Source organism: Chrysoperla carnea, chromosome 2, assembly GCF_905475395.1.
Source record: "Chrysoperla carnea chromosome 2, inChrCarn1.1, whole genome shotgun sequence".
NCBI classification, from domain to species: Eukaryota; Metazoa; Arthropoda; class Insecta; order Neuroptera; family Chrysopidae; genus Chrysoperla; species Chrysoperla carnea.
This window is the reverse complement of record NC_058338.1, coordinates 35410553-35438285: the sequence shown is the minus strand read 5'-3', so window position 1 is coordinate 35438285 and position 27733 is coordinate 35410553. Positions and strand designations below refer to the sequence as shown.

General features: G+C 28.1%; 1 protein-coding gene across 2 annotated transcripts in view; it reads right to left on the bottom strand.

Annotated features, from left to right (window-relative positions):
- The window catches only part of LOC123292210 (titin-like), a 152685-nt gene that overhangs the window by 8440 nt on the left and 116512 nt on the right, over nucleotides 1-27733 (bottom strand). Inside the window, exons 2-8 of one of the 2 annotated variants that reach the window (XM_044872776.1) lie at nucleotides 14002-14153; nucleotides 6269-6413; nucleotides 5107-5237; nucleotides 4227-4386; nucleotides 3869-4162; nucleotides 2498-2797; nucleotides 344-667 (exon numbers count right to left, since the gene is read on the bottom strand). In XM_044872776.1, the coding sequence (XP_044728711.1) occupies nucleotides 344-667; nucleotides 2498-2797; nucleotides 3869-4162; nucleotides 4227-4386; nucleotides 5107-5237; nucleotides 6269-6413; nucleotides 14002-14153 (1506 nt within the window). The remainder of the gene's footprint in view (nucleotides 1-343; nucleotides 668-2497; nucleotides 2798-3868; nucleotides 4163-4226; nucleotides 4387-5106; nucleotides 5238-6268; nucleotides 6414-14001; nucleotides 14154-27733) is intronic. The other variant, XM_044872777.1, reaches the window with a different exon arrangement.

The window sequence follows — 27733 nt, the reverse complement described above, 5'->3', positions numbered from 1 at the left end:
GTTTGGTCTGAGCATTGCGAGTAAATAAGGCAATGTATTAATCGAAACGTATTGACATGCTCAATTCGTAACAACAAGAAAAATTGCCTCATGTTAGTATTTTGTTCTATTTAACAAAAAGTGATATTTAAAAAATTTATAAAAGAGGTGGTATTCGTAAAATGGTCCAAAGACTCGCCCCGTAAATATTCTCCACAATTTTAAAGCATAGCCTGATTATATATTTCAAAAGGCTATTGTAGAAAATACAGTCACAATTATTATGGTATGTATATATGTAAGAATTAATTTGATAATAAAAATATACAGCCGATTATTAATTTCATATTTGAACATGGCTTACCGCCACGATGATGTTTATTTGACATCATTGGAGCCGAATAAAGTACTGTTGCATCACTGGTTGCCCTTGATGAAAATGATCTTATCGATAGTACTAGACTACCGCTTTGTTCACGCGGCAAATCCGTTATTTGTAGATTTTCTGCACTTAATGACGTCGTGCTACCTAATAAATGGCGGCTATCTGCATCAAACGCTTGCATTACATATGACTGATATTGATCGGACGATGTTGTTGAAATTTCGATACAGCTTACATGAACACTTTTTATAGTGTGATGTACAACACTACAATTTTGTGGTGGATCAGGTTTTTCGGTATCACCTTTTAGAGTAATTATATAATCAATTTATTTAAAAAAATTTTTACTTTCCTAGCATATATTTTTGTTTAATAATTTAGTTAAAAACAGGAGGTCTAATGTTGAAACAATTATTTTAATTTATGATAACTCTCACAAATTATCGTGGCAACATTTACAGATTTTTATACAAGGCAAGTGTTTAGATAACATACCGTGACAATTTGTTTAAATATACAAATAAAAACTGAAAATAATAGCAAATTTTTTTCATCAAAACTTAAATAAAATGTACTGTTACCTTTATTGATTCAAATAACATTTTAAACATTGCCACAACAAAATATCATAAACTACCAACACGATCAGAAATTCAGAAATGCATGGCGTTTCTTACAATGCTGGTATGGTATATTATTGTAAGATCCATATCTATGGCGCTATTTGCAATACGTTATAGTAAATCATGCCAAAGCTTATGGATCTTACTTATATAGAGTACTAGCTGACCCGGCGAACTTCGTACCGCCTAACTGTCGATTCTTTTTTCCTATACGATACTAGCGTTACTCAATTGTTTTGCTTTCTCGGATCCCCTCTACTAACAACTTAAACTTTATGGTATGGTATTAAAGTTCAATTGACTTTTAATTATTATTACGAATCTTCTGGGTATATAGAAAAGTGTTGTTTTTAGACTTTTTCAGGCAACTTTTTAAATTTTTCTCTCCGTAAGAACAATCCTCGTACTTCAAGGAATATTATAAAAAAGAATTAGCGAAAACGGTTCAGCTGCTCTCGAAATTTGCGCTTAGCACATTCAGCGATTCATTTTTATATTATATTAGATTATCAGATAATTTTTGAGTATCTGTTCCTATACCATACCGCCATTGTAATAAACGCTATGCATTTCTTACCGTGTAGATTGAAATGAGATTAGCATTGCTTTATCGATGGAGGAAATGGTTAATTTTTCCAATACTACTCATTGTTTTTCTTGGAGTATATTGAGTCAATTATTTAGAATGCATAAACTATAACATATCAAAAATTGAGACAGTTTACCTGAGAGCTATTTCATATAAACTTTGTATGTCGTCTTTTGATTCAATTGTATACTTCTTTGAACATAATAGGGTATTATCGTTAGTCAAAAATAAATCATGAAATTTGAAAAAAGTTAAAATTTATGTAAAAATATACTGATTTCGAGTCATAAAAGCACTTTTTTCTTATAAAATATTAAAATTAAAAATCGTAATTTTTAAACTGTATATCACGTGACCTAAAACACGGTTAAGCCCTACTGTGAGGTCATAGCGGTATGAGCCATAGACCATCAGTTAGTTCAGTGTAGACAGTTGGATATAATATATACATAGATAAGTATTGATATTTATATTATAATCAGATGTCTATGAATATATCTGTCAAAATTATTTGTGTTATTTCGTACAGTGATACCCATATTACGTCATCAAATTGGATGCCCGCGTTTTTGACAGTTTAAAAAAGGTTTAAAATTTAATTTAAGTTTTTGGCAAGAGGGCGTGTGTATTTTTCCGAAATAAATTTTTGGTGGCTTTTTATTAGCAAAATCAACATTTTGAGGTACTTTTTCAAAAATAGTAGACTACCCTATTACTATAAAAAGTTGCATTGCATTGATATAATTCATATTTAAATAAATATTGTTTTAGTATATTCAAACAAATTGTCTATCTTGTTATTTTAAAATACTAAAAAACTAAAAAAAAACTATTTTCTACAAAAAAAAAAAAGAAACTAAACAAAACTGATAAAAAATGAAATCCGATACATATATAATATTTACACAATAATATAGTTACCAGTATGTTTTTCAGCTGATTGTAATGTGAATGCTTGTAATACCGTAAAATCACTTCTTCCTTTTTTATTTGTGGCAAATAGAACAATATCGAAACTTAATCCTGATTCTAAGCCACCAACCGCAAAATATGGTGTACGTGATGTAACATTAGTAACAAGTTTACGGTTTTGTGTTATATCATATACTTCCATTACAAATTCTTGTGTCAATCCACCATTAAATCCTTCAAGACATTCAACTTGTAACGAATCAAATGTTTGATTTAATAATGTACAATTTTGTAATGCATCTGGTTTGCCTAAAAATTGTATCAAAATTATTACAATTATGTTTGTTTATCATAATAAATTCATTCGAAATCTATGCTAATTTAGCCCATTGGGAAAGAAAGAAATATTATCCGATAGTCAGAAATCAGAAATATCGCCGTTGTTGGCTGGGTATATGAACATTCAGGAATTGACCAAAAATAGGTGCAAGTACTTTATTTACTAAACAACCTAGCGCCATTTTTTAGAAAATAGATGATTAGGTTAGGTTATTTTAGAGTGGCTGTCCTAGGGTGGGACACATTTGAAGCTGTTTAAGAACAGCAGGAGAGCTTTGACGTCGACGGACTTTAGGTCGGAGAGGTCGTCAAAGAGAGGCTGGCTCAAGTCTAGGTCCATCTCCTCATGACAAGAGCTGGGCAGTGACAGAGAAGATGAGACATTGTCTCCTCCTCCTCACCACTGTGACAGCTCTTGCAGTCAGATAGATAGAGAATAGATTGGAAACAACAAAATATAAAATACAAAAACTGATAGAATATAAAACCAAAAAATAATTTTTTGGGGAAAATGTATGGTCAAGACAATATAGGTGCTTAAATTAAGAGCTTCTAAGGAAAAAACGGTTTACAAATGGTTACAACCAGGAAACAACCAATTGAGTAAACATACTGACTTCAATTTCAACTGGTCACTATCAATTCAATAAGCATATGCTTTAAAGTTAATCTTACAGGGAATGATTTATGTGGATCTTGCCATAAAGAGGAGATCGAAATCCGTATAATATGTGGCGACAATGAAATTTGTCTCAGGGAACAGCTTTAAAGAATTCAATAGATTAAACTCAGCGTAATACAAACCTTTTGTATATTTGGATTTCTGATCTAACATAATCTATATTGATATAGTACTTCTGGTGGATCATATTGTAGCAAATAAGTGGTCAAAAATGTTTACAAAATTATAAGAATAATGAAACTTTAAAGAAAATAGCAACTAGCATAATTTCAAAAACAAATACAGAAGGCTATCGGGCTTCAAATGACAGTACGGCTACATAAAATACTCAATGTATTAATAACGAAAATACAATTTACCGGCTGGATTGATATAATAAACGCATGGCTCTTTTTGCATGCCAATTTCATTTTTACCCCAACACATAAGAGTTCCATAATCCAATTCAGTCATGGGTGTGTACGCCGCTTGGCTACGTGTACGATCCATGGCAATTAACGACTGTGGTATATCAATTGTATCAGCTGTATTATTAAATTTCCAAGTAAATTGTAAGTCTTGTGGATTTGCTTCTAATTCACATGTAATACGTGCTGTTTCTTGCCTGGCAACACCATACACTTTAGGTTGGCCTGGTCGACAAACTGGAGCAACTAAAAAAATATGTTTAAAAATTTTAATATTCTAAAGTTTATAGGTATTTCATAGATCACTAACATTTGACATCCAAATGTACTGGATTACTTTCGCCATCTCCTTCATGATTACTTCCAACACATGTATAAAGCCCTGCTCGTGCTCTTGTTACACCTTGTAATACTAAACTTTGATTACTAACAATGGTGCCTTGTTCAATATTATTGTATAATATTTTTCCCTGAAAATATAATCAACAAAGTATATTAGTAAAAAGTTTCATAATCACACTTTTATAAAATGAATTCCTGGAATTCTATCCAATTATCGCAGAACTAATAAACAACATCTTGTAGAGCTACTATTATAGATGAAGAAAATGAATTTTTTGCTCTTTTAAATATAGAATAATAAATATTTTAAGTATTTTAAGTCCTTTCTAGTATTCATTTTTGCTCTTATTTAGGTAGAAATGCACTTTAGACATCTTCTCTGCACAAAACAATATATATTTTAATACATAGACACATTTAATCTTTTTATTTCTTAAACTATTTTGGTTTTTGTATAGGATTGCTATCTCAAATTACCGGGAAGTCGGTAAATCAACCAAAAAGTCGGGAGATAGTGAAATTAATGTAGCTATATTACCGAATCAATTCCATAATTAAAAATTTAGTAAATATTCTTCAAATAATTTAAAATAAAAACTGCTCAGAACTGTCGAATTTACCTTAATATGAAACAAAAAATCCAAATTGATTTTTATTGATATCGGGTGTTGGGAGAAATGAAACTAGTTTTCCGATCAAATCTGGAAAGATGGCATCTCTAGTTTCTTGTATATTTCATCGATGCATGAGTGAAATTATAGGATTTTTAAGTATGGGATTTTAAATTTTTCATAAAAGACATATATTAAATAAATTATTGTGCAGTAAATTTAGAAAAATATACTTACGTTGTGTCTCCAACTAACTTTATACACCCAAGGGTTTGATTTGATATTACATTCGAAATAAACATCTACACCTTCTCTAATGGTGCTACCATTTAAATTACTTCCAAGTTCTAATGTGACCACAGGTACATCTAAAATAAATATTATCAGTAATTCAAGTTTGTTTACAAAATGCCTAGAGAAATAAATTTACATAAATTGGACGTTTGGTTAGTGTTAGTAATGCACCTGCCCTATTTTTTCATGCAACAAACTTATGCAATTGGGCAGATTAATTCATTCATATTTACAGAAATTTTGAATGCCAAAAAATTCTATATTTTATGTTAGTTCAAAATTAAATTACAAGTGGATATTGAGAAAAATGATAAATCCAAATTATACGAGCACTAATTCCAATCAACCTAAACTTTTGATTGTAGTCTTCAATGCATTTTTGATTCTGAAAGTACTTTTACATGATCGTATTCATAATAATAATTCATAGTAAAAATTATCAATTTAAAGCTTGTTTTATATACAATTTAACTTTGAAAATCTGTGGCCGCTGTCTGTAAAAACTACACAGAAAAAATGTGTAAAAAGTTACTACATCGAAATTATAAATTAAAAAATAAAATTAAGTAATCAACGATCTCGGAAATGGCTCCAACGATTTTTATGAAAATGAGTATACAAGGGTTTTTTGGGGCGAAAAATTGATCTAGCTAGATTTCATTAAACTGAAACATACACTGCAAAATATGAATCTTTTTGACATCTATTGGTGTATATCGTAGTTAACGAAATAAAGTGCATTACCGGGACATTCAATTTGACATTTGCATGAAGACATTTTAAACGGTTCTTATATTTGTGATAAATTTGTGTCTCTTTAACAAAGCAAAGGTCGGTCATCCAAGTACTACATATATAATGTGTATAAAGACTAAAAGACTTTAGAGTTTTAGAAGTAACATAGGAACGAGAAAAACTCCAGATGTGGTTCCTTAAGTAATTTCTTAATGATATACTGAATTAATGTTTTTGAAAGGAATGACGATTATTTATAAAATAGGTTCATTCTTTAAGAGACACAGTGTATGTTAACAATAGTGATATACTTTTGTGTATAATCCATATTATATTTCATACAAAAAGGTAAACTGTAAGAGAAACTTACGATATATATCTAATTTCCAACCATCTTCAATTCCACTGTCAGGGATCAATGATTGTTCACCTCGACATGAAAGATATTTTCCACCATCGTCAATTGTTGGAACAAACGTCAGTATACTTGTTGTTTTATTTCCATCAGGATCAGTCTGAGAAAAGATTAATAAGAATAATATTCATATTAAAGAAATAAATTGTATTTACTAATATTTATCCATTCATTGACAGGTTATTAAATTAAGTTCTTAATTTCTTACAAAAGGATGTATAAACAATATGATAAAGTAGGATTAAACATATATTTCACTATATATTAAATTTTGATAAAAATTCAATCGGCAATAGTCGATAAAATTTGCAGACACGCTAATAAATGATTTATACATATTTAGGTACAAATATACAAGTTTTCTTTTCTCTGTTTTTTCTTTAAAATTTACTTCATTCAAGTTTTATTTTAATGCGTAGTTCTAATTTACATATGTTTATATCTGTGTTTTGAAAACTGTGTCAGCCTTTAGCAACAATATATTGCTTGTATTTGCGTCACAAATATTTTTGGAACAAATGCCGTCTAAAACCTTCAATTTGAGAGATGATCCCACCCCGTTGCTTTTGGAGAGACCTATAGCAGCCCGTTTCCTGTATTTCAGGGTCAATTTTCGCTATAGGCTTAATATTTATGGGCTAATAAACCCCAAGTTTTAGAAAACAAATATATTTGTTAATACAGGTGGATTAATATCTAGGTGCGCATGTCATGCCCCCATGAAAACCCAGATTGTTTCCGGTAGAAGAAATAATAATCAGGCAAATACTTATTCAAGCCTGGTTCGAAATTGTTGAACATTGAAATTCAAGCTTAGAAACCATGATTGGCTCAGTCTTTCATTTGCGTCGAATGATAAAATCGTGTCAATTTTGGGTACAGGATATTGGCCCAAGGTTGATTTCAGGTCTTCGCTCAAAACTAGGACATTTTGATATTATATACTTACGGGATATAAAGCAGTCACACATATTTAATATTTTGGTTTTTCACAACTGAAGTTTTATCTAGCATGTGAACACATTTGTTTACACACTCTTTATAGCAGAAAAAAAATGAATACGAAACTGCGTTCATTACCCTTAACCAAGATTTGGCAGAGGTTTGTCAATCCGAGTCTCGATTTATTAGCGTTGGAAAAGACTTCAACAAGAGCTGGTAAATAAAGATTTGAAGATAACAATTCCATCGTTAAGCTTTAAATTTCACGTTTGGATTATAAAATATTGTTTTATAAATTTGCTGGGGCATTGGCACTATCTGCAGTCAGATTTTGCAAGTGTATCAATTTTTTGTTTCGACTTAGACGCGCTTGATTTTTGATAGAAAGCATTTTAATATTAGAATTGTCAAAAAAAAATACATAATATGAAGGAATATTAATGCTATTAAGTGAAAAATTTTTGTATTGTTATATATAAATAACTTTTAAAATCTATACATAAATGAAAATTTTTATTCTTATTCCACACTCCTTACTGATTCTATTCTCCTCTCTCTTAACGAAAAAATAAAAATTTATTAGGGTAGTAAAACATAAGCTTAATTTTGATGATTTATTATTGGTAAATATACTCACATACACTCCAATTTTACTTGTGTTACTTGGAAATATTTACATTCAGAAAATGTCTATCATGAGAGATTGAATATGATATTTGTTTAATTTACATATCACTTTTGTATAGTACTATCGCTACCTGTTCTACATAATTCTAAAATGTATACAAAATTTAATGTTTATTTCAATACTTTATTTTATTTTCAATAAAATTCAGTTTTATTTATATTTACATTCGTTTAAAAACAAACCAAATGATTTTTACGGGTGATTGAAATTTGTACCACAACATTACACAATGATTTAAAATATTTAATAAAAAAATATTTTGGAACGAAATGCAGGAGATCTAAAATTATTAAAATTTGGAGCGTTTATTGAGATGTAGAAAGAGAAATTATAATTTTATTAGTTCAAGCTTGATTTTTGTCGTTGAGGTAAGTATGCATACCCTATCAGTCCCCATGAAAGAAAAAAAATTTTATTTTTTAATACTTGGAAGTTTATGTGATAAAACTGATGATTTTAGTACAATTAGTAACTTTTTCCGAGATTATTTTTTATTGACGAATTGTTAAAATGAAAAATATTTCTATATTTTCAATAAAATTTAAATGATTGATATAACAAAAATTTTTTAAGTTTTCGTTGAATAATTAGACAATAAAGAATATCTTAAACGTAATTAAAATACAAGTTTAATTTTCTAGGAAGTTAACTAAAAAAAGTTATTTTAAATTAAGTTCAACTAAATTTTGAATATCAAGATTCTTCTATCGGTAGATTCTCTTAAAACGTTCATAATTTCTACTACTGCTCATTTTGAAGTCTTTTTACAAATAAAAAAGGCAATTTGAGTTTTCACCCTTTTCGTTTGTACAATTTTTTGTTTTTCCATTATTAATAATTAAATGCTGACTTTCGGCGTACAAATTGCTACAGTCGATGAGCCGTAAGCTCGATCAGTGTTATTTTTACAGGAACAAAAATAAACAAGTATCGCCCTTCTATTTAAAAGCTTTATTGTGATATTACAGTTCTTTCGATTGAATTTATACTTAAAATTAAATAAATAAATTTATACTTTGGATTTTTATCAGAAAGTGAAAAAAGTAGGTACATTTAGAAAAAATTGATATATCTCAGTTAATTTTTACGCTAGAGAGTGGTATCAAAAATAAAAATGAGAATAAAAACGCCAGCTACACCTTTTCATTTAACATATATCTTTCAAGCCATTTGCAGAAAACTGCTATTTTAGTTCTCTATACGTTCTCTATACATCTTATCGACTACCTATATATACCTAATCAAATTTTCAATGAGTTTCAAATATTTTAAAGCTCAGGTCGAATTCTTTATCTCTATTATTTGTGTTATTATTTAATGACTATAATTGTCACCTATTTTACAATTTTGAAGCAGTTATCGTTAACCGATTAAGCTGAAATTTTGCATACACGTTTAGTTTCGATGACAATGCATGGTAAGGTAAATGCCATCCTGATTTTCCTATCGCTTCCACCATATTTGATATGCATGCTTTTTTTAGACTTAAAATAAAAATTTAAATAAAAAATACTTTTTAAAGCAAAAATTTTTACTTATTGAACCAAAAAGTAGAAAATAGTTTTGCCTTTGAGTCACTCATACATGACTATTCCTACAAGCTTGAGGTGCTCAATATAAATGTATTATTAATGCACCATTTTTAAAATTATAGAAGGCCAAAACTTGGTGAGATCAACCTATGGAATTAATATCAGTGAATATTGTCTAATATTGATAGCTGCAGGTGACTGAGGTCAATCATATTTGTATACTTATACATACACAAATAAATATTATCTCGTAATGAATATATTTATGGTTATCGTTTAGGTTTACAAAACGTTTAATATAGGTAATTTAAATTTGAATGTTTACACACTTTATAAATTATTATTACTTTCATTTGGAAAACTTCAAAAAAATTCAATGATTTGAGAATTTTAATATTTTATAAACAGGTTTTCAATTTGTTTGTGCGGTGTCATTTTTTAAGTGTTTATTAATCTCTTTTTTGAGACGTTTGAGGACGTTCATTTTACAAAGAGTATATATGTTACAGGAAAAGTTGATTATTTATAAGAGTTGAGTCTTCCTAGGTAGAGTAAACTTTTACTAATAACATCAGTAAGAGTTAATTTAAAATAAGTAAACACGGTTTTCCTAGAAATAGTTAACTATGTCTGCTATGGATTAAAAAAAGTTGATTCAGAGAAGTTTCCTTGTCTCGTTATCTCCTTACAGGATATATAAAGAAAACATCAAATCGCATGACTTTGTTATTTTCATTATTTTGGTGCGGAAATGAGGCTTTATTGATACCCCTCCTTTACTCTTAAATTAATTTAGTTTACGGTTAGGATGTACGGTCACAACCGTGAGTCTCACGTTAAGATAATTTGGAGAAGATAATAATTGTGAACAGAATATTATCTAAGTTTCGTTTAGAAAAATTGGGTTTTCCCTGTGATTGCGTTCATTCACTGATCCACGGGTTGGCAATACCTTTAATGGGGTCAAGTTATCACGGATTTGCAGTTTCTTTGGCTTTATGATTAACTCTGGGATTCTAAATCTCATTCCAACTCTAAAATCATATTCATTAAGGTCATATAATTATCTGTCAAATACAGCCAATTTCTTGTTTCAAATACACAGATTTAAAACAATCTTCTGTGCTTTATTTCAATTTGAAGTTCTACGCCTCCAAAACAAATTCTTTATAAAACCATGATTTTTCCATGTGGATTTATCACTAGAAAACGTCTTACTTATCATGTGTTTTTCTTCTTTGTAATAATTAATTGTATTAAAATAATTTAATTTATAAAAATCGGGCATTGCAAAGTCATTGAAATTAACAAAAATCTCGGCTAAACATGGTAAAACACTGATATTGACACTACTATTTGGGACGCTGGATGGAGCAAAGTGCATCTCTTTGTCAACCTTTTTAGAGTTGGCTTACGAAGTCGTGAGAATCGGTTTGTTAACTACAGTTCTTTGAGGACAATTTAATCGTTTATCGGGTGTTGTTCGTCATTCGCTCCCAATTATTTGTCTCTCGTCACCAAATAGCAAATCAATAATAGAAAATATAGTACATTTATTATAATGTTGAACGTTTCATACGTTTTTTCAGTTTTTTTGAAATAAAATTCAAAAATTGTTTTTTAATAACTTATTTATTATTAATATAAAAAATGTGTTTGAACTTTCAATGTATGAGGTAAAAATATTCAGAGAAGCAAGTTGAATGGGGGTATGTTACTCATTCGTGTATGATAGATATTGTTTTTTTTATTGTACGTTTTAATAACGCTCGGTTAGAATGTGGGCTAAAATTTTTTGCTATGTGGAGGTGGATGCATGATATTATGTTCCCGAATAAAATGTTCTATTCACATTTAGTTATAGTTTGCCAGTAGAGCGTGCATAAAATACAAATGAATGGCAGTACAACAATAAAATTGTGCTTTTTGAAGTACGTCATATATTTAAATAAACTTTTACACACATTTTCACCTCTATGTGTGGTTTGATGCAAGTACATCATAAAAAAGCCTGCTTAGAAAACATATAGACCTGCAAAATAACCTGCTTAGAAAAATTGAATGATTGTCAGTATTGGCAAAACATCCTTTATGATTTATGGTTCAAAGTAATAAATTACGAAACCAACAGCAAAGTCTCATAAGCCACCTTACGGTGGGGGAGGAGGCACGTGCTATGAAAGATAGAAGTTTGCCAAACATTATGTAGCTTCAAGTTGTTGATCTAGAGTGCCTAATTTCATACCTATCTAATAATATTAGGAGAATGAAAAGGAGTGACTTTCCCAAGTCTAGTTTCCAGAGATTTTTTTCAAAAGTATAAAAGTTATGTTTGCAAATTTGTAGGAAGCTTCAAAGAGTAGGTTTATTGATTTCTAATATCATATCAACCCCATTTAATAGGGATCAAAAATTTTGTTACAACAAAAAATTTATTTGTTTAAATTTGTTTAGAACTCGTTTTTTTATATGTATAAGCTTTGAAACGAAATGTTGCAAAGAATGTACACGCAAAACGTAGACAAAATTTTATGTGGAGTCATTTACAGTATTTTTTAACTTCTTTTATATAGTATATTTTAAAATAAAAACGTAATATAATAATATAATATATGAAATATTTTCCAAACCGAGCAACTAAAATCTTTCCCCGAAACTATTATTTAAACAGTTAAGCTTGAAACATTTATAGAATATGTTGTTTGTTATGTTGTTTTGCTGTTTAGTTTGTTGTTTCAGTATTGGTAGTTGTAGAAATTCATTTACTTGAAAGTTTTGTTAGACAGTATAATTGAGCCAAATTTCATATTGTATGCATAATGTAAATCATCATGTTTTATAATATAGGGTGAACATTTGTATTTTAGAAATATTCTTTGTAAAAAGCTTCTGGGTTCTTGTGCATTGAGATTTTTTACACATGAACTTGATCAAAGGAACTTACAGGCCTATCATCCGGAAACAGCAAGGGAATAGACGGTGGTTACGTTGTTATTGCTTTCTAGCAATAAAATTATAAAGAAAATAAAATTTTAAATATAAGAATTTATAGAAGGAATTCTTCGTTTTCTCGAAAACTATTCACTTTCGTATCTTGATTTTTGTTCAGGTCATGCCACTTAAAGATACACCACTCTTTTTAGTTTTCTTAGTTACGTTTTTGTTTGTAAAACGCTTGATATTACCGCCAGTAAATCGCCCTTACTATTTGAGGTCTGCTGCAGTTATTAACGTTGAAAAGTCATTTTGAAACATTCTATATATTATTTGAATACAATATTATACATTTAACCGGGTTGGGAAAATAAGGAAACTAATAACATATATGTGAATATTAGTAGTAAATATACATATGGACGTGAACATATTTCTAATATTTATATGTAAGCTTTATTATCAAATTTTTAATGAAAATATGGCTGATTCTAATTGAGAGTATTTTAATAAACAAATTAAATGAATTAATTTTTATTTTATGATAGTTACAGGAGGCTGCGGCATTTCTCTTACGATAAGAACACAGAAAATATCCTGAAAGTAGAGCAGCTGTCTCTAGTTGTTGTTTGGATAGTCCTCAGAATTGGCTACTTTATTTGTTGCCCGTAGAAAGGGTTTTTCGAAGAAAGATCGGTAGATCCTTCAGGTTAACTTTGACTGTACTGTGATACAAATTATACACTGATGAAAGAAAATTTGCCAATTTGAGAATGATTCACGCCAATAAAAAATTTGTGTACATAACAGCCTTAATGAAAGCAGCCTCTAAATACTATACTTCTATCACAAAGCTAACGAATATCATATTACACACTCATTGAAATATATGAACATTATTTGGATTTTATACGGTGTGATTTAATTAAATTGCTATTGTAAATCACTGCGTTATTGCGTTTCATGTAACAATTTATAATTGATTCTATTATTTATCCGAGAGAGCTACTATATCTATACTTCTGCTACAACTAACATATTTGTAACAGTCGAATAATTTGTATACCTTGGCTCCTCTCTGACCTCTGAAAACGATAACTTGAGCATATTGTGATAAGAATCTTCTTAACCCCTCTTGTATCTAAAGAATTCAATTCGACGCGAAACAAAAGGTTAAAATTTTCTAAAAACGAACTGATATTCGCAAATAAATTATAAATAAGAGCAGTAAGCTTGTTTTAGAAATTCACAGTTGTAAAATCACATAAGGGAGCACATTCAGGGTAGATCCAAGGTGAATTTGGTCAAATTAACAAAGATGTGTAGATCGACGAATGCCAAAACGGAAGGAGGCGTGTGTTAGGAAGAGAAGTTAGCGAGTAATTATTTCCTGAATGAGTAGTAACACAAGTCAAGAGATGTCATACACGAGAAAAGGCTTACTTTTGTGTTTTTGTGGGTCTGACGATGTCTTTCATTCAATATTAGGGTAAACTTTGTTATAATATGCTTCAAATAAAAAACAATATTCAGAGAGAAAAAAATTAAAAACAAAATCTTATTCGTTTGAAAAAAATATATAATCAATTTACCATTTCGCGGGTATTTCTCATCGCAACACTTCCTTTCCACCAGGTGATTGTTGGCGTCGGCCGTGAGCCCCATACTTCACAACCAAGTTCATATGAATTCTCTGCAGATAATGGCTTATTTTCACCTTTTAATCGAATCAACAACGGCCGCACTGTAACAAGAAAGAAATAATTTGAAGTAAATATATATTATAAATCCTAAATATTACGAAAATTTTATATCTATTTTAAGGAACTGAGAAATTTTTTTAATAAAAAAACTAACATGTTATAAGGATTTCAAAAACTTCGAGCGTTATTTTTTGTATTTTTAGCCTGTGTTTTTTCCATAGTGGATAAACAAATTTTACGGTGAATTAACAATATTGCTTTACAATAACTTTTAAAAATAATAACTTGGCAGTATTTTTATGGTTCGAAGATATTTGAATAAATGAGAATGAAATTGTAATTATAGCTCATTTAAAGTGATGGGGAATGATTGAACTTGGATTCGTAGATAGTAATAAAGTTTAAATAACCAATGTAGAAATTATTATCTTTTACATTTTCGACACTTCCAAACTACATTCAGAACATTATACCTACTATTAGGAAAATATCTTCCCATGACTGAACAATAATGTCGATTAAATCATCAAGAAAACAGTTCCTAATCAGAATTTTCAAGATTAACGATTTCTATATCTGATAATATATACATTTATTTGTGCTTCCACTATATTTTATACCGAATTTTTGATAAATTAATAGTAGTCTAATAAACAAAAAATAAATAATAGTTTGAAAAAACTAAAAAACACGCTTTTGTAACAAGCTGCACACTTAAAGGTAGAAAATAATTTTTTTGAATTCAAAAAATTCATTTTATCTTAAAAAAGCGTGGGGTTTTTTTTAAGATATTTTAAAATGACTTTGCTTTTACCAATATCTGTTTATAAAATATTTACAATAATTGAAATTTAGCACTCCACACTTATTTTTTACGATAAAATGATTTTCTTGAATTTAAAGAAATTATGTTCTACCTTTTAGTTCAGCTTGTTACAAAAGCGCGTATTTTAGTTTTTTAAACTATTATTTTCTTTATAACCTTGGTAAAATTTGGATTAGTAAGTGGGAAAATTTTTTTTGTACGTTAAACGATATTAGTTACATTTCAAAAATTGCATGTTGGAAATTTATTACTATAAGCATTCAATTTTTAAAAATCGTTTTATCAATTAATAATAATGAAACATTTATTTGTAAAATCATTGAAATATTAAAAATTTAAAAACCATACGCATACTTTCGATGAAATTACTGACTTGTAACATTGTGTATGTTTGATCCATAACAAATATTAATGATTAATGGATTCAGAACAGTCATAACATACAGTCAAAATATATTTATGATGTTTTTTTATGTCGTTTTTTATTATCAATATACATAAAAAATGTTAAAGTAAAAATAAAAACATGTCCATCCATATAGTAGGATAGATTCTGAAAAGAAAACTTCAAGAAAAATATTTATTGCAATATTGATTTCATTTCATTCATGTTATTAATGATTATTTATTATTTTTACATTCTTGTCAAGTTTTTCATTTTTTTTATTGAAAATACTACAGGGTAGAGTTTTATACCTCAATAGGGAATATTCATGAAATTTAAATTTTGTTCAAATATTTTTTTTTCGTAACTTTATTGGCTGGACATTTCAACTAAACCATTATTTCAGTAATTATTATCTTTTTAATTACAGTGAGAGAAATTCAAAATTTCTAAAACGGAAATTCAAATTTTAAAACGGACATAATGTCATAGTATTGGCTTGTCAAATTCGTTGACCTACTAGTATTAATTACTTATATTTTGTATGGTATAACATTAAGGTATATTATTCTACGACTTTTTATTAGAAAACCTAATAAAAACGAGTGTATAAATTTATCTCCAACCTTTTGAAAATAATTTGTTGCCGAACTTTTTTCCATGGCTTTATAATAGTTTATTACTATGAGACTGATCTGATAACTTTTACGGCCAACTTTTGTTATATTTATTTATTTTTGAAGCGCTTAAATAGTCCTTATACATTCTGGAAATGTGCTAAAGCTCTGAGTAGGCTAATTTCTGAGAAAAAACACTGAAATAATATAGATTAAATAAAAAAAAAAATTTTAAATTTTTTAATTTTTCATGATTCTATAACGGAATAAAAAGTAAAAAATAATTAAAAGCTATTTAAATACTTGTAAGATTGGAAACGAAAAACATAGGGCGCATGCATTATATAACTATAATGAGTGTAGTGTCTGCTGCATGCGCCACGTGTTTTTGGTTTCCATGATACATTAAAATTCTATCCGGACATATAAAAAGCGAGTTAATAAAAACATGTTAAAACCATTTAAAAGAATCGGAAACAAGCCTAAAAGTATAAGAATCATCTTTTTAGAATAATTTTTTAATTTTTAAAATTTTAAATTTTAAATTTTTAAAATTAAAGAATCAAAGTAAACGTGTGATGTTTTATCGAACATTTAAATTTCCCAACGCGTTTTGTATCTCTGCTAAGAATAGATAATGAAGAAGGACTTTAAAGGCATCTATTTGATTGATAAAACTTTAGTTCGCTCCATGTTAAAATTAAAACATTTTATCGTATCTTGTTGTTCATAAATGGTATTTTATCACTGGTGTAACGTAACAAATTACAACAATGTTAGATATTGGTTATCTAAGAACTTTGTAGAGAAGTAGCTCTAAAACTTAAACTTAAATAGGTATATACGTCGAAAATCACGGATATTATGGCGTTAACTTGTTCTCTTAATGTGGTGGAGCTATATTACAAATATAATATACAATCATTTACCACAGTTACAATACATATTTTCGATTATATTTCTAGAAACTTGTTAGTATTATCACTAAAATTAGATACAAAGTGCTTTATCACGAAATTTATAAGCACAGTATAAAAAAACAACAAAGCCAATATTGATTTAAGCCTGGTTGGAAATTGTTGAGTTTCAATGTGAGTGTCGGTTTATGACCCAAACCTGGGTGCAAGAAAATAAAAATATTGCGTTTTCCTTATAGCTATGATGAAAGCTAAAGTATATATTTAATGTATAGACTGAGTTTTTCAAAACAAAATATCATATATTATATCGCTGAAAATTAATACTATGTGGACAATTAATACCGCTAAAAACTTTTGTTCGAAATATGTTTTCGTAGACATCACTGTTTACCTGTGAGGGCGCAAATTAGGCATTAATTGTATAGTATGTTTTATATGGGAATATCAGTTATATATGTGTGACATGTATTGATATATAATGTGATAGAGTAATCTACACTGTCTATGCATGGTATTTCAACAATTAACTCAGTCAATTGTTTGTTTTCACTTGTTTTTAATAAAAAAACATTTACTCTGATTTGCACAGCTAAAGATTTCTTAACAAATTTTATATTCTCAATATTGTTGGCCGATTACAAAAATCCTATTTATCTTGTAAGACTATATCTATATATAAAAAATAAGTTTAACACTGATGACAATGTAACTTGTAATTTAGTTTTTTTTTTGTTTCTTTATCGTAAGCAGTGAACAATTTTCCTTAGGAAAACACAACACAAAAAATAACACCAAATGTTTTTAGTATTAAGTTAAATTAAGTATATATGCTTGTTAACTTTCCGATAGCAAGTAATTATTTACACTCCGAAAATTGAAATAAAACATTTAAGAATTTGTTACAATATAATAGGTACTCAGATTACTGATATTCGATATTTCGAAAATCAACACAGATATCGAAATGTCTGTCCTTCCGTCCGTCCGTACACACGATAACTCCAAATCGAATAAAGATATCAAGCAAATTGGGGATGAGTTCGTAAATGAGCAACATAGGTCAATTGGGCCTTGGGTACGTAGGACCCATCTTGTAAATCGTTAGAGATAGAACAAAAATAAAAAATTTTGTATGACAATTTTTGCGTAAACATCATTGTTTACCGGTGACGGCGCAAATATATATGGAATGTCAGCTATGTATTTGTGACATGCATGTATATGTGTCTCTCTACCAGTGGCTATCTTTCTTTACTTATATGGCGTAAAAAAACAAACGATTTCGCAATCAACATTGTCTATACATCGTATTTCTACAATTAACTCAGTCAATTCACTTGTTTTTTATTCGTGTTTTTTATTTCAAATGAAAGTTATTAAAATATTTCAAAATATGCCATTTTTCACTCTTGTTTTTTTTACCCAGGGTATTTTTAAAACCCTGCACCTCCCCTGAAAATTTGGTGATTGATTTATACGTATTTCAACTACATATAAAAAAATCAATCCTTAATCTTTAAGTTGCCACCTTGCTTAATTTGAAAGGCATTGGTCTTGCGTTTGTACAGGTCTTACTCATTAAAGCTTGTATATTATATAGTATACTATACGCTTGCTAGTGTTGGATTATTTTATGGGTCGTCTGTGTTTAATTTTGGGATATTTCATTGTTATTTTAGTCGCATTGTTTTTACAATACTTGTTATCCTAAGGGAGCAATTACATTCAGTTGACCGACTTACTTATATTATGTCGTATATGGTGTACATGGTGTAGAATATATATCTCTAGTTAGTTATAAGAAACTAACTCCTATACACAGTTTGAAACGTCAATACAAAATAAATGCTTTTCTCTGTGATTAATTTGATTTGAAAGGGATACCGTGTGACAATATTGTGATTTTAATTGTAGGTACAATTGAATTAAAATTAAAAGACTGTCTTTGTTTTTTTTTTTTTAATTTATCGAATACTTTCACTAGATAAACTTATTATAACCCGATCATCTTAGTCATTATAAGTGGTCAACCTCGGAATCTAACGGAATTTTTGTACAAACCTTTATTTTGATAGTACAAATGTTGTCTCAAAAGTCACATATGGTCAAGCAAGTCACATAGGTTCGTGTCCTATGATATTCAAGGTCAAAGGTCTCGAAAATTCACATTTTTTCGTGAATATCTCGTTTCTGTTACCTTCAATCGTATAAACATTCATTATAAAAGTTGTAGAAGATAAAATTTTCAACAAAAATACTACTTAAATACTATTCATTAAATACTACTTAAATAATAATTTAATACCTTATATTTATAAATATTGACCAAGCACTGAAGTACGATAAGCAATGCGCACAATAAACATGAACTTTTCATTTTTCAGTTTGTATTTTACAACAATAATTATCATCAATATTGTGCTTCGTGAAATAAAAAGTGATTAAACAAAATCTGTCATTATAACATTCGAAATGAATGCTTTTATGAAGACAAATTATGGAAAAAAGTATAAAAACTTTATATAGTATATAACATAATGTTGAATGATTAGACGCTAATTTCAAATAAATACAAGAATAAATGAATACATATAAAGAAGTATATGGAAAAAAACTATATTTTATACTTTTTGAGAATAAAATAATTTTATATAGGCTGTTTCAAAATTGCACAACATGATTTCCCCCCACTTCAAAATGTCGGATTGAATTGATACTTCACACACCTATCAATGACCGAAAGGTTGGTTGTTGATGGTGGAAGCGCAGATAACATTCAATAATATGACTAAATAATAGTTTGAAAAATTAAAAAATTCGATTTTGTACCTAGCTGAAGTTAAAAGTAGAAAATAATTTCTGTTAAAAAAAAAAGTGATTAAGAAAAAAATCATTTTATCGTAAAAAAGCATGGGGTGTTTGTTAAACTATTATTTATTTTCTACTTTTTAGTTCAGTTTCTTACAAAAGCATATTTTTAGTTGTTTAAACTATAATTATTAATTTTATAAAATAAATTGTTTAGAACGGAAGAAAAATAAAAAAATGAAATTATAATTAAATTATCTGACATCATTCGTCAATATGTTATCTTTCCTTCAATATCAATATGATAGTTTTCATGGTTTTTTAATAACATCCAATTTTTATTATTAAAAAATATTTCATCCTGTAAAGTGTTTTATTTTAGCACAAACTAATGTGAGACAAAATGTATTACAAAAAACTAAAAAAAAAATTAATTTGAAAAATCTCTTGAGTTTGAATACACTTTCGAATATCATTTTAAATTAAATGAAATACAAGATGTCTGAGTTTTAAAACATTAATGATGTAGATTATAAAAAATGTTTTTTATGTAAAGTATCTTTTTTATTTAAAATTGTATACTTGATTATTGTTTTTCCATACATATAAGTATCTTTTTATAAATTTTTATTTTTAATTATTTAACTTGTAAAAAATAATACAAAACATTTTATTTTTAATGGAATGAAAATCATAATTGGTATTTTGGCATTGATATTTTGAAATAATTTATATTCGCAGGTACTTCAGATGTGGCTTTTATAAGACAACATATAAGAAACAGCTTAGGGTAAATGTATTTATTTAAACGGTATTTGACAAGCAGTGTTGGTCAAAACAACATCAGCTGATCGTTGTTACTGGTTAAAGCAAGGGGATTAGCAGAGCCCTAATCATGGCAAAAAAATAAAAAATAAATACTTTAACCAATATGTATTTATAATTCAAAAAATTGATCCAGGAATTGGGGCGAATTTGTAATTTATATGACAACAAGCAGACCCTCTGCAATTAATTCAACTACAATTAATTTATTTGACCATAACTTTTGATCAGGGATTATTAATCTAAATTTAGTATTTATTACTACTCATTAATAGCTAACTACCCGTGCATCGCATAAAAAAATGGAAGAGAACTTTTCAGGACACCCTGTATAGAGACGTCAAACTTTGTTTGTGCTATTTAAAGGGCTGTAATTCCGAAACGAATGGTTTTAGAAGGGATCGTCGATTTGAATTAGGATGACAATAGGGTCATTTATCTAGGGTTTCAAAAACGTTTAACCAAAAGCGACATACAAATTTAAGTGTACGAGATATTTTGCTAATATAATAAATATAATTGATAACGACGTTATTTTATAGTTTTAATTCAAATAATGTAACCTGTTTGAATAATATGCTGATAATATAATCTGTTTAATCTGTATAATCGTATTAAATTCTAACAATAATATTAATAAATCATAATATTGTAGCCAATGCTGCTTTCTCTTGAATGAATGAATTGAAGTATAAATTACCTTTTTTTTATTCTATATATTTTGATAATTTAAATAATTCATAAACTATTTTAATAGTTAATTAAATTTTATTTTAATTAAACTCAATGAAATGTTAACAAAAAAAAAAGTTAATTAAAATGTCGATTAATCATTGACTTTTATTGGTGCTAATAACGGAAATAGACTATTATTTTTGTTTTGAAGTATCATAATACTTGCATGTAAAATATAGTGATTTATAGATTATATTCACTCGTTTGTGTATTATATGTATATATATATATAAAATTTAATATTTTATTATTATAATTAAAAAAAAACTTATTAGTTTTTATATTTTACATTATATAAAAGTTATTAATTAGGACATGGATATCTTGTCTCTCACCTTGCAGAAAAGGTTTTGAAAACGTATTGTTCGATAAGTTCTTTATTAGTCTACACAGTTTCAACGATATACTTAATTCTACAGAATGCTACTTTGGCAATTCATCTATAATAATATATAGCCCCAAGTGAAGCTGACTGAGACACTCACTGATCTATAAAGAAGGGACTTCTAGACATGCTAGAAAAATGCGCTTTTGTGAATTTGACGCAAAAATTCTTGAAGCCGACGGAAAAAATTGAAAAATTTCAACTTTTTAATAGTAACCTTCTGGAAAATGGGAAAACACTCCCAAAATTACGTTTTTCTATTCTATACATGCTACAAAGATGAGATTTTCCCCAAAGTTAAAGTCAAATTAACAGAATACTATTAAAAATTTCATTACTTACATAGCAACCTACAGAAAATGTATAAAACATTTTTTGCATTTAATGGAAAATTTCTCAAACCTATAAGGTTATTCAATAAATATTAATTTTTTCATCCGGACTTATATTATAATTCCTTTTTATACGTGCAGTGGAAATATTTGGCCAGCTTATGCCCGAGATGATTTTGGAAAGCTCAGAAAACAAAATTATTTCTTTACATCCACCATTAATGAATCTTTTGGATAGCTAATATTCATTGGTTTGATGGTTTGTCATAGTAAAAGTGATGTTTTTTTATTCCTCCTCAAAGTTGTTTATTTGCGCTTATTTGGTCAGCATTATATTAATTAAGATGGTTATAATACATTCGTTTACAAAAAGTAATTTGCAAATTTAAAATTAAACAATTTTACGTGATTGCTTAATTAATTAGCTTGATTGTCGTTTCAGAGTTTAAAAAACTGTTAATTAATAATGATAAACATTCATAAAAATTGACATATTGATGTGGATCGTGATATGGAAGTATAAATTGATTATATTTTTAGCCCCCGAACTAAAAAAAAAGAGTGTTATAAGTTTGACCGCTATGTGTGTGTGTGTGTGTATGTCTGTCTGTCTGTGGCATCGTAGCGCCTAAGCGGAAGAATTGATTTTGATTTCGATTTGTCTGAAAGTTAATTTAATAGAAAGTATTCTTAACTATGTTTAAAATACGAGTTAAGGGTTCTGTATCCGAAAAATTTGTCAAGATTTTTTACTTTTTGTAAATTTCGTTTGTTTACAATAGAAAATAGGAAAACTTGGAAAAAAATTATGTTAAAATATTCTGTTAGATGTATATATACATGAAAGGCAAGTTATTAAAAGCTTGTAAAAAATAAAACACTGATATTCCATACCGTTTTGCTTTTATTTAAAAATAAAAATATATAAGCCCACTTTGATTAAACTTTACACCTTTACCTTACAATTTGATTACTAAATAAAATTTATCTGCAATTCTCATTTTTGAAGTGAATGTTGCTACTTATCTTGATAATATGTCTTTCATGAAATTTTATAAATATCTCATGTGTTATTGAAAATATATTTCTTTAATGCAAGCAGATATTATCTATCATGTGATGTGATGACTATGATGTTTCTAGTTGTTAGTAGATAGATACTGATAGATATATAGATATAGATACATATATACATTACGTTACATATTTTGAAGAGAATGAACTCGTAGGTACCAACCATCACACATATATTATAAAGAATCCTATTGGGATTTGTGGTTTTACATAATATAATCACATTGTAATATATAATGTACCTTCTATATTATATTCTATCTACCAAGTAATACATATATTAAGGGAGTTTGTGATATTTTCGATGTTCATGTAGAAGTAAAATGTAGTACCTAGAATCAAAATTGAATGTGTTAAATAACTATTGTTTAATAACGTTTTTTCCATGGTACTTGATGTTTGTTTTATGGTACAGTTTCATAATGTAATATGAAACACACCCTAATGTACCTAGGATCACCCAGCCTATCAATTGCACTTGCAAAACGCTTTATTCAACTTGTAACTGATAAAGGTCATTCTAGGGAATAGCATCATCATGGGATTGAAACATTGGGAACAATTGGTAATTTTTAATGACATTATAATGCATACTTTGCATAGGAACAAAGTGCATAGCTGTATACGGTTAAGATTGGATATTTTGCGCAAATATCTAAACTTATTTTGTTTTGGAATTCTATTGTGAAAAAATTCTATGCCGAAGAGTGTAGAAACATTTTTAGCGATGGTTTAACATTAAAATTCTCAAAAATAGTGTGTTGGTATATTCGTACTTACAAAGCATATAAATGTAGATATAGTGATCCAAGGTACAGTACTTTTCCACATATACAGAAAAATTTTTATATACAAAATACTTTGAATATTGTTCATTATTTTATATCAAACATTCTAAAATTGAATGGAGGTGCTAAAAATAAATGAAAACTATTAAAATTAAAATAAAACCCTTTTATGGAATGTCAAGAAGTTATTAAATATTAAATATTCATATCAATTACTCTTTGATGTGGTCAAAAATAGTCATCAAGTGGAAAAATTATTCCTTCAATACGGAATCGACAAAGAAAATTTTGTAAATCAAAGGTATGAAGCTACAGGTGATTACTTTTTTAAAATTTGATTTGAACTACTACATATTTGAAAAATAATTATTTATTTATTGATCAAAAAGCTAAAATTAAATTACTTGCCTAGCTTTTCTTTTGCTCTCTCATCGTAATAAAGACATTTTGGATAAAAAATCCAAAAAAATGTTTCCGAACATCTAAATAGTGTGTGCTAGAAATACAGCTATATTTCAAACTAATTTAGGTGAAGTTTTAAATTTTATTTATAGAAAACTTTATCCTTTCTTTCATGGTTTTATTAGTTTTAAATTAAATATTCTACAGTATAATAACTCTTTGTATTTAGTGGTACGCTTCAATTAGTATGGTATCATTTTAGACAAATTTTTCTATGAAAATTTATAGAAAATTTCATTTCAAAAACTTTATTAAAAGTTAACTAAATATATTGAATGAGTTGGGAGACTAACATTAAATTAATTCAAAAATATACCTGATATTTCATTATTTTGAGAGATTCGAACTGTGTAATCTATTTTTCGTGTCGGTAACTGTGCTTATTCAGCCCGTTCCTGAACTTACAGGGGTCATTTGAATCCCTACTATTTTAGTCCAAAAGAATGAGTCTTTTTTGTTTATATAAGTAAGACCATACATAAATGTATCTACATATAATAGATAAAAGATTGTATACTTACGTGCTAATAAAAGTATACTAATTGAAAATGAACAAATTCCCAATAGAATCATTTAATGTATGTCATAAAAACACGACTTATGTCATTTTTTATATGGGTGACATTTACATTACAGCAGCGTAATCAAAGAAAATAACGTGTAATATTGAGACTTTGTTTATGAATATAACCGTATACTTTATATCAGCGATTGATATAAAAAATTGTCAACGTCATGGTTCTATTCGCACCGTGCGTGAGTTTTATTGGAGGCGTTTCCATGGTAAGGATACACTACTTTAATTATAGAATTGTATGGATGCATATATAATTGTATGGATTGCATTTATGACTTACATTGAAAATTTAATATTAATGTCTCACAAATTTAAATAAATAATTATGATAATTTACATTTAAAAAATAACATTTGTGATGATGAAACATAACCTTTATCGCCAAAATTTTTCACTGGAAGCGCTGGCATCGATTTTATTGTCCCTACCATGACTACGCACACAACGAATATCGTAAGTGTGAGGCTAGTATTTTCCTTAAAGCGATTTTAATATCGACATCTGTTTGTATAATTTTACTTTATGCATTAAGCCGTTAAGAATAATTTATATCACCTCAGAAGGTGATTACGGAACTGGTGGAAAACATGAAAGTATTTGTAAATATTCGTTTATGTTGTTTCCTTTTAAGAAAAACGTGAACTATTAAATAAAATCATTAGTATAATATAAATTTATCACACAATAAATGCGTACATAAATATCCAACAATAGATTTTCACTTGTAAAGAGATTTTATTAAAATGAATATTGATTTCTTTGTTTTTGTGGGTAAAACGGTTTGTATATAGTTTGTTTTCTAAATTATTTGTAGAATTTTCTGTTTTAATACATCTTTTTTTAATTCCGACTAACAGAGACGAGTGTTATAAGTTCTGTATATCTGTGTGTCTGTCTGTGGCATCGTAACTTCCAAACGGATGAACCGATTTTGATTTGTACACTCTTAGGCTGCAATAGAAGATGTCCTTTTGTATATAGATATTCCATTAATATTTCTAATATTTATAACAAATAATTGTAATTATTCTTCTCAGAAGCACTATGTTGGGTATGTTTCTTTATAAATAGAAAATCTGGAAATATCCTTGTATGAAGTATCTGAAACTATGGTAATATAGGTGTATGTATAAAAATAAGAAAGATAAGATATAAACTGACAAACAACGCCGAAACAAAACCATTGAAGTTAAAAACTTGGAATTTGTAATACAAAATCCATAATCTGCATAGAAATTCACTAAGAAAGGATGTGTTGCAAGTCAACTCTTGCTTGAATGCTGTGAAGCTATTTAACATTGCTTGTCCATCATCAACACCTTTTTAACCCCCGAACTAAAAAAAGGGGTGTTATAAGTTTGACCGCTTTGTTTCATTGGAAAGGTAATTTAACGGAGAGTGTTCTTAGCTATGTTGCAAGTGTGAGCTTAGAGTTCCGTATTCGAATAAACTAAAAAATTGGCGATGATCTTCAAAATCGATTCAGTTTGGAAAAGGCATGGCGTATAATTTTAATATATAAATAATTACTATGGAAATGAATGGTCAAATAAATCTGGGTCAATTCATTTTGAAAATAGAGTTTCTGCCGTTTTTGTTAAAAGAAAATAAACAAGATACTTAATTTTAAAAGACATAACTATTTTCAACCTTTTCGACAGGTGCACATTTCTACCATTTGTTTTCACGTATCCTATTGTACAAAAACCTGAACATATACAGCAGGCAAAAAAATTGGTCGAAAAACACTAAATTAAAATTTGATAATAATAAATTTGATACTCAAGCCACGATTAAAGCCTGAAATTTCTTATTTACAAATATATTTTCTTTATCAATCCCCATAAAGGCACATAAAAAGAATCATGGAAATTTTTTTAAAACTTGCTGTAGATTATATGAAAACTACTACAAACCAATAATAAATTGCGTAATTAAACGCACGAAACCGGAATGTAATTGTATATTTAATGTTCTTGTTAACGTAATTGATTTCGAATTTTATTGCAATTTTATAAGTGTATATGCAAAAGATAATCGTTTTTATTCTATTGGTTTCGAGAAAATGATCGAAAATATAAACGTGAATTTATTGAAAAACATTATTTTGTCTAGAGAAGATATTGCTTACATAAGTTATTGTAAAGGTAAATAAGACCGTTGAAAACAGAAAGAATGTTATACCTTGTATATCCCTTTATATTATAAATGTGAAAGTAAGGATGTTTGTTTTTTTGTTTGTTTGTTTGTAACGCTTTCACGCAAAAACTACCGAATGAATTTTCATGAAACTGAACAACAATATAGCTCATACATCAAAATAACACATGAGCTATAATTTATAAAGATATAAAAAAAAATTTACAAATTTAATTTAATCTGGCATTTTACTACTGCTCTATCTATGATCATCATTTTGAACCACAAATTAAAATATTTCTGTAAAAATGTAAAATAGTAAATGTCAAACAATTCATGGCCGTCTGTTCTTATATACTTATGTTAATGAATTATGACTTTTTTACATTTAACAAAATTTAAAACTGTGAATATATTTTAACTGCGTAAAACAATTCCTGTGAGTGTGATAGAAAGGGGATAAGTGAGATCAAGAGGTGGAGGCTATTAAGCGGTGGTTTTTACTTTTAAGCCTAGTGAAGCGGGTGGGTATCAGTAAGTATGTAATATCTATCAAGATATACTAAGTTAAAAATATTGATACAACGAACAAAATTTTGGTATAGTTCATCAAATCACCTACTTAGTCCATTTTCGGTTGTCCGTCTGTCTGTCACTCTGCCCGTCTGTCCGGTTGTAAACACAACTCAAAAACGAAAAGAGATATCAAGCTGAAAATTTTATAGCGTGCTGAGGATGAAAAAAGTGA